At 47.7% G+C, this 8,820-nt stretch overlaps 1 protein-coding gene across 2 annotated transcripts in view; it reads left to right on the top strand.

Moving 5' to 3' along the window:
- Window positions 1-8,820, top strand: part of slc39a10 (solute carrier family 39 member 10) — a 32,607-nt gene that overhangs the window by 21,254 nt on the left and 2,533 nt on the right. For both annotated transcript variants that reach the window (XM_079276900.1, XM_079276899.1), the window contains 6 exons: window positions 4,521-4,696; window positions 5,145-5,309; window positions 5,399-5,507; window positions 5,611-5,913; window positions 6,287-6,367; window positions 8,624-8,814. In XM_079276900.1, the coding sequence (XP_079133026.1) occupies window positions 4,521-4,696; window positions 5,145-5,309; window positions 5,399-5,507; window positions 5,611-5,913; window positions 6,287-6,367; window positions 8,624-8,814 (1,025 nt within the window). The remainder of the gene's footprint in view (window positions 1-4,520; window positions 4,697-5,144; window positions 5,310-5,398; window positions 5,508-5,610; window positions 5,914-6,286; window positions 6,368-8,623; window positions 8,815-8,820) is intronic.

The following is an 8,820-nucleotide window of genomic DNA, read 5'->3' as shown; positions in this document are numbered from 1 at the left end:
TCTTAATAGAGCAGCTCACATAATGGGGCCGACGCTCTAAATCAGGACCATTCACTCACCTAACTGCTGCACTTAACTATGACAACGTGTGGCCTTTCTAATTGGATAAATGCAGTGAACGAGTGGCCCCATCACGTGTATGAAACTACAAAGGGAACTTTTTTCTTTTTTTTTTTCTCACTTTCGGTTTGTGTTCCAAATCCTTTGAATTAATGATGTTTAAAAAAGAAACCTCGGAACGAGACCGAGAGACCAGCTATAAAGAATGAAGGTCAGCGTAGAAAAGCTGCTCCAGGACCTCGCAGTGTTTGGCAGTTTATGAGAATGTAAAATATAAAATCGCAGTGTTTTTTTAAAGTTAATGAGTTACAGGTTGTGAAATAAAGGTCATGGAGCCATAAAAGCGGGCTGTAAATCAAACCAGGGCCACACAAAAAACAATAGAAAAGGCCGCTTTTCCTTAGTGTGCGTCCGGCATGTAAATCTCTAGGAGCAGATAACATGTGGCCACCTGCAATGAAAATGCACTGCGGATTGAGAGCGTCAATCTAGCCATGCTGCATTCACACCTGGCAGGTTCTCATGTTCTGTTTTCTGCCTGCAGTGTAATTGGATTTTAGTTTTCCTTTACGTTATGCAAAGTAGGTAAGATGTTTGTCGCTGTGAACAACATGGCAAGTTTGGGCGCATTAAGATGTTCTGCATCTGATTTTATTTTTAATTAGAGGTAGAAAGGGACATTTTTATGACCAAAAAAGAAATATGTCTATGTAGCTGCAACAGCTTTTGTGAACACTTTCGGACAGAATTAAACTGTCAAAGCAGCAGGTACTGAAGTTCAACCGTGAGATTGGAGGAAATCCCAAACCGTACGCCCTCTTAATTCTTTAATTATTTAATTTAATTTAATTATTTAATTATTACACACTCTCCTCCGGAGACACCTGTGTCACATGAGCCTCAGGCGGCAGTGTGTCACCACTGAAAAACAGTCATACAAATGGTAATGACGACGAGCAAAGCAGCACGAGCGAGTCAAAGGGGCAGGAATGGCTCCTCATTAGAAGGAAACTAGAGCCGCTACATTGTCAGCGATTGTGCACCATGAATCAACCGTAGGCATCGCCACACGCCGCGAAGCTACCTCTCGTTTACCTCCCGCCGACATCCGTGGGGGACCTCGGGAAATTTGCAGCCGGGTTTCTCTCCGGTTCCCACTCCCCTCCCCTTTTCTTGCGCTGTGCCAATTAGGAGTGCCTGAGCGACACCCTGGGCCATTTGTCTGAGCCACGGCTCACAGGAGATGCGTAATTGGAGAGAAGACACAGACCAGTGGGTCTCCTTCTCCTCTCATCGATTCCCTCATCACGGCATCCGTCGCTCCTCCGCAGCCCCACTCGCCTGCCTCCACACACCAAACCAGGACTGCGTTGAGTGGTGATGAGAGAGAGAGCGAAGTAGATGAGCTGTGTGAGCGTGAAGGACCTGCGGGGGTCCGGCTGATTTACAGTTGCCTCTCAGGGTCCCGCGTTGTTCAGCTCGATTCGACAAATAAGAAAGCGGTCAAACGCAGCGCCTTTTACTTTTGTAAAGCACGTTGAAAACGGTGGTGACAAAAGAAGGAGAAAGTGAGGGTCATTAAAGACGTTCTCATCTGTGAGGAGGAAATGGATTCAGCCTGTCCAGGTCGTCCTTCCTAATGTACCGCGGTAAACTGGTGCTTCATGCTGCAGCAGATGGCACATTTTTGGTATCAATATGTGGTCTAAAATATGTAACCGTTACATTAACTGTCTCTCTGACTATAGAGACTATAGACGATGGGTCATTTTAGCACGGTGAAACGTAGCGGGGACACAGATTCTGGATCCACACTTTACTCAGTAATGCCTGTTAGAGGGTTGTCTTTATAAAATATAAATAACGCGACGGAGAATACAGAAAACATCCTGAATGCAAAACGGTAATATAGCAGTAGTGCCCAAAAGAAATGCTCAAAACAGCATGTATTTGAAAAGGAGAAAGTAAAGACCACAAATGCTTTTGCTTAAAAAATACAAAGAAATATCACACTTGGATAAATGCAAATATAATGTACAAAAATGCAAACCTAGCATTGATATCTATTTTCTTGATATTTTCTGTAGTCGTTAGTAAGTAGTTGTTCGTATCAATAGTACTGTACATTTACATGCTGGTGCAGAAGTCCTGCCCAGTGAAAAGTGCCTTAAACTTGCATTCTATCTTATGGCCAGCAGGGGGCGGCAACTCTCTCCATCTCTAGTTTCTCAAAGTCTTTTTCAATACAGCATGATGTTCATTTAGCTAATTATGGTCTCATTTAGAGTGACATAGACCATAAAGTAGAGTATGCTTTAGGGCAGGGCTACCTTGTGATTGACAGGGCGCTGACACGGAGAGGCGACTGTTCAAAACAACAGTGAAGAGGTTAGCATGGAGGCTGCATCAGTTATATCACAACTGGAGAGTATCCCTTCATTGGAAGAAGACCAAACAACACTGAAGGTGTTTTTCCAATGGAAAAGATGTTTTTTCTCCTCTCCCAACTGGCTTTGGCAAGAGTTTGATTGACAGATTGTTCATCAAATCACCTGCCAAGTATTTTTTTTAAGTGCCTGCCCTTTTCCAAACAGTTTCTAATGACTGCTTCTCAGATGGTTTCTGTGTAGCAAACCATCTGCCGAGTCAGGTTTATGAGTTCCCAGAGTACAAAAATAAAGAGTTTCAGAAAGCTGTTTGTAATGTAACAAATGTAAAATATACCTTATGGTTGAATTAAAAGAGCTCAAATAGTCCTGAATGCTCAGCTGCATTGTCAAGGAGTCTGTATTGGCCCTTAAAGGGACAGTATCCCCCCAAATCCAAAATCCAATAACAGCGATGAACTCCATCATTAAGACACCGAATGCCACCAGTTTATTCTGTCATGGCGTCAGATGACACGTGCAAACCTGCGATGAGGGTCAGGGTTTGAGTAGCAAGCTTCCCAAAAGCTAATGACGAAGTGGCTGTAATCAGCACTTCAGCATCGGGGCCTTCCTCTTCAGTTCAAATATTTCCCCTGGAGGAACTCCAGCCTCCTGTTTGGAGTGAGGAGACTGCTGCAATGTTTTTTAATCCTACAGCTGGGTAATGGGACAGTAACAGCTTGATTCAGTCTCTTTAAAGAGCACTCTGTCAGGCGTAAGACATGTTTCAGATCATCTCTTCACAAGCGACACCACCTGGGGCTGATTAGATGAGGAGAGGAAGTGTGTCTGCCAGTGTGATTCTGCTGTTATGAGTCATTTCCCCCCTCTGGCTAGATGGCAGCTTTGGTTATTTTTGTTTAGATGAATTCATCTATATCAGGGCTAAATAGTTTAAGGGGGGGGGGGGGCTCTGAAGAGTCAACTATTCGACAAGGAGCCTGATTCGCCAGCAAATATTACAGTCCAATCGTGACAGTGACGGGAAAATGTGGTTATAAAACAAAGGATCATTTATCATATATAAATAACGACGACATAAGGCTGCTGTTTGAAAATGAAAGAATAAACGTATTGATCAGACCACTCACGCTAGTTATATTTTGAAGTTATGAACCATGATTCCATGGTGCATGTTTCCCTTCACTTCCCGGTCGTTTCCCTTCACTTCCTTACCTTTTACCTACAATGCTACAATGAGGGGCAAACGGAATTAGAACCAAAAATTCTACCATTTCAATTCAACCACGTAAAGCAAGCAGGCCTGCTGCTGACCGCACTGCACCCCCCACACACACACACACACACACACCTCTACATGCAACAGGCTGTCCATTACTCTGTAACAACAGCAGAATGATGGTAACAAGTAAAACAATTTTGTTGTTTTTACTATTTTTCTGTAGATGTACAAAATGTATCGGGACATAATTAATGGTCAATCCCTTTGATCTTGACAAACTCAGCGATTTAAGTTTTAATCATTAATAACCAGCTCAATCTGTGAGGATCATATATTTGCTTTACCTTTCACTTCTGAGTGGACACTTTGTTGTGACTTTCCCCTGAAACGCCTCACAGAAGTCAATTGTCTGTAAGATGTGCATTACACGCACACTGCGCTCCGGTGCGATCAATGAACGTCAGCCGCGAGGGGCCGCTTTAGCAAACACGCCGCCAGCTTTGACGTGACATTGAATTTCATACGACATTAAACATTCCGTCCTCTGTGATGAAAGAATCGCAAAGTTTTGCCTCACTCCGTCTCTGGCGCGCTGTTTTGATACGTGTCCTCTGCTGACAGTTTTAAATGACAGTGTACCTTTTCTGACTTATTCCTCCTCGGCTTCACGGCTGCGGCCTCGAATGAAAAATGTCACTTCACATTTCTTGCTTTAGGTATCGTGTGTCATCACAAGGACGCGCGGGTCGGAAAGTCCTCTGAAGGATAGCTTCCTTCATATGTGGAGTGGATGGGAAAGTGGCTGTTCCTGGAGAGTGACTTGTCTTTTGTCTGTCCCCCTTGTCCAGGGTGGGTGTGGCTGTGGGGGTTTGTGTCCATCACCATCATCAGCCTGCTGTCTCTGCTGGGCGTGGCGCTCGTGCCCATCCTCAAACAGTCCTGCTTCAAGTTCCTGCTCACCTTCCTGGTGGCGCTGGCCGTGGGCACGCTCAGCGGCGACGCCCTCCTTCACCTGCTGCCCCACGTGAGTACTTTTACAGGATGCTGCTCTTGTCACACTCACAGAGATGGACGACATCAATCATTTTGTGTATATGTATGACAAAAATCAGGGTTGGTCTTTATAAAACTCCAGAGAAAAAAAAAGTACGGTAAGTAAAAAAGTTTTGGATTAAAAAACTAAACGTCTTAGTGGGATTCTTCTTTGCCGACTCGTGTGAAACACAGACTACAATCATCAACCCAAGCACTATATCAGCCAATAGCGGGCCAGCAGAGGTGACATGTCAGGGCTGCCTCACATCACTCGTCACCGCTTCATGCACCACCATGTCATGAATAGCTGAACATTTAATTGAATTCCCGATGAACCCATCATGTCATGAACCTTTTTTTATGTATGGCTAGTGTGGGACAGACTTTATTAACACCCCCCCCCCCTCATATCCCTCCGTTTTTCTCCTCGTCCACAGTCTCTAGAGCCGCACGACCACAGCGAGCATGAGCCGGATAAAGAAATTGATCTAATAGCGGACTTTGACGGAGTGTGGAAGGGCCTAACGGCGCTGGCCGGCATCTACCTCCTCTTCATCATCGAACACTGCATCGGCATGTTTAAGCACTACAAAGACCACAGGGTAAGACGAGCAGCTGCTTTAAATGTATGACATGTATTGAATTTCCGTGGACGGAGCCTATAGAATCGTGTGTCTCATGCTGCTCACAGGACATGAAGACGGCGAGCGAGGAGGGCAAGATCGGCCGGAAGTTGTCCGATCACAAATTAAATCGGCGCTCGGATGCGGAGTGGCTGCACCTGAAGCCACTCAGCGACGGTAAGAAGCCTTCACGGCAGCTCGCAGCCTCCGCCAGCTCCTTAACGGGCATTTTTCTTTCTTCTTTTTTTGCCCTAAAAGTCTCCCCCTCCGTCTCCTCCAGACCCCGACAACACCGCCGTCTCCTGCGACAACGGCCACAACGACACGCAGATCTCGGAGCTGTGGACGCCCGACTCCCCCACCAACAAGACGCCGCTGGCGCCGGAGAACGCCCGACAAGACCACCAGTCGCCCACCAAGGAGGCCGGGGGCAAGGCCAAGCACCACGGCCACTCCCACGGCCACTCTCACGGCGGGAACTGCCACTCCGACCAGGAGATGAAGGATGCTGGCATAGCCAGCATCGCCTGGATGGTCATCATGGGCGATGGCATGCATAACTTCAGTGACGGCCTGGCTATAGGTAAGAGGTCCTGGTTTGTTATTCTATAAATGAATAAGTGAGGAATCCCTCTTACTCCGCTAACAGATGTTTGACAAAAGTTAAGGTCACTTCCTGGAATTCTTCCGTCAGCTTTCAGCCTCATAACTGCCGTGTTGAGTTTATGTGTTAAGCTACGTACCTCTCCCTTAAAGTAACTTCTTGTGTTTCGGAGCAAGGAGTACGTGGCCGGCTAAAGCTAGCTGTCCCTGTTTCCTGTCTTTATGCTTAGCTAATTGGCTCTAGCTTCACATTTAGTGTAACAGACAAGAGTGGCATCAATCTTTAATGTTTCAGCTCAGCAGAGAACAGGCCTAACCCCCCCCCCCCCCCCCCCCCCAACATTTCTCTACAGGCGCAGCATTCAGCGCAAACGTGACAGGAGGCATCAGCACATCAGTGGCTGTTTTCTGCCACGAATTACCTCACGAACTTGGTAAGTGGAGTGCGACAAAAGAAAAGTGTCAAACAAAACAAGTTATTTTCTCGTCTCACACCAGGCACACCTCATTTATCCAACACGTAGAACAAAGGCGCTTTGTGGAGGCGTCGCAAGTTCGCTCGCGTAATGATAAGTGTCTAAATCGCTGCCAAACGGATAGTTTTTTTTCTGACTAGAACTGTTATCCCAGGGAGTCTCACGCCCTCTTCGGTCCCTCGGAACTTGTTAAGAAACCCGGCGGTGTCTAACTATCACTCTTCTCCTCACTCCAGAAAAATGTACTTCTTTCCCGCCTGATTAATGGGTTTTTTTCCTCTGACAGCGGCAAAATGGCCAGTCAACGTGTCTGTCAGGGAGGATGATGTACGTCGCCTGCCGCGCGTTGTTCAATACAGTCGGCCTCAAGAGGCGCTCCAGCTGCCGGTGCGTTCATTTGCATTGGAATCCGTTCCCTCCGAGGACCCATTTGATTCAGTTTGACTCAGCGGCGGTGAACATTTGAGTTTCTTTTCTTACTCCACAGTGCTCTCCTCCGCCTGTTTGTTTATAGCGAGAGAGCAGGGGGGGGGACAGACAACGGGGCCCACGCGCAGTACATCAGTGCTCATGATGTGTGTGGTCCTGGTGCGGCCTCGTTTGTGCGCTTGATGAACAGAGCGTTATGTCTGCCTGCTCCCCCTCGTGTTGACCAGCAGCTTCCTCTCTGTCGTCTCCGTGTTCAGTCTGCCTCCGTTAAAAGCGTCTACGTAAGGAAAAAGGGGGGAGCGTGAAACACATTTGGGTTCAACTAACGCTGCAAACCGCCTGCTTTAAAAGTCTGTGATACTTCGCGTTTTTGCTGCTTTAACTGCGAAAAAGGAATCTGCAGTCACTGGCTGTCATCTGTGAGGCTTCGGGATCGCACAGGAGCTTTGATTCTGGTCCAACATGCTTTTTGTCTCCGTTTCGACTCAGTCGCACTCGAGTTTTCCAGATGGTTGACTGCGCCTGTCTCAAGCGGCACGTGAAGATTTGCGAGATCAGTCTCTCTCTCTCTCTCTCTCTCTCTCTCGCCCCCGTGTTCTGTTTTTTCACATTTCATGTTGATTCGGCAAACCCGCTCTGCAGCGGCACTTGCCGCCGCGCCTTCACCCCCGTAGGGCCGGCTCGTCAGACAAACCCAGCAGCTTGACAAGTGCACCTCTCAGCTCCTCCTCGACACAAAAGCCGCCGCCGCCCCCCCTCCCGCCAGGCAGCTGGATGGCAAAGATGATGATTATGAGGGTTCTTTAACCACCAAGAGTGAAACTAATTGGCATTGATGGGTGTGTTAATTGCGGTAGATGAGGCGGCGGCAGGCGTGTCTGACTGTCGGACGGTTTGGAACCAGGGAGGCAGGAAAGGCAAAAAGAAAAAAAAGTCCATTGAAGTTAGGCGTGTCTCTCTTTAATTTCTCCCCTCCACCTCCACCCTTTTTCTCTGGCTTTGATTGATGGATGAGAGCAGAGTGGTAATATATTCATTGAGGTAATTAGCCAGGAAAAGAGGCCGCTTGTTACACAGTGCAGGAAATGTAGGCCACCCCCTTCTCAGTATTCATCGCTCTCTCTCCAAATCCAGGGCGTTTCCGCTGAGAATTGGGCCTCTTCCCGCATTTGGCCCCGGCAATGATTGAAGAGGGTAGAGAGGCTACGGCGTGCATGTGTAATCATAAGTGCATCAGAAGGGAGTTAAGGACATATTTCTTAGAGAGAGAGAGAGAGGCTCCTGGTCTGTTTTCCCACCTGCTTGAAGACGGATAGCGGAGGCGGATGCGTGGAGAGAGTTCGCTTCTAACGCGCTCACCTCGTCACCGAAAGGCAGCGGCAGAATAGAAAGATAAAAAAACAAACTCAGCGTGACGAGCGCCGAGCTATTCAGAGGGGCTCTGTGCGCCTGCAAAGTGCAGCGCCACTTTGTGAAGCGTAAACAGGAGTCGGACACACGGCTGTCACCAACTTACACTTTCTGTTGCTTTTAACCTTTCATAAACAACTTGTCTAATGAACAGAATCACTCAAGACACAGAGGCCGGGTACCCGAGTGTCAGGATAAGAGACGGGTGCATGGGAGTTGCTTTAATTGTGTGTGTGTGTGTGTGTGTGTGTGTGTGTGTGTGTGTGTGTGTGTGTGTGTGTGTGTGTGTGTGTGTGTGTGTGTGTGTGTGTGTGTGTGTGTGTGTGTGTGTGTGTGTGTGTGTGTGTGTGTGTGTGTGTGTGTCCTGGCTGACAGGTGACTTTGCGGTGCTGCTGAAAGCCGGGATGTCAGTGAAGCAGGCCATCTTCTACAATCTGCTGTCCGCCCTCATGGCCTACGTGGGCATGGTGATTGGCACTGCCGTGGGCCAGTACACACACAATGTCACCAGCTGGATCTTCGCCATCACGGCCGGCATGTTCCTTTACGTGGCTCTGGTAGATATGGTGAGT

Source organism: Melanostigma gelatinosum, assembly GCF_949748355.1.
Source record: "Melanostigma gelatinosum genome assembly, chromosome: 10".
Taxonomy (NCBI): Eukaryota; Metazoa; Chordata; class Actinopteri; order Perciformes; family Zoarcidae; genus Melanostigma; species Melanostigma gelatinosum.
The sequence above is the reverse complement of the archived record's forward strand: the minus strand, read 5'-3'. Positions and strand labels throughout refer to the sequence as shown.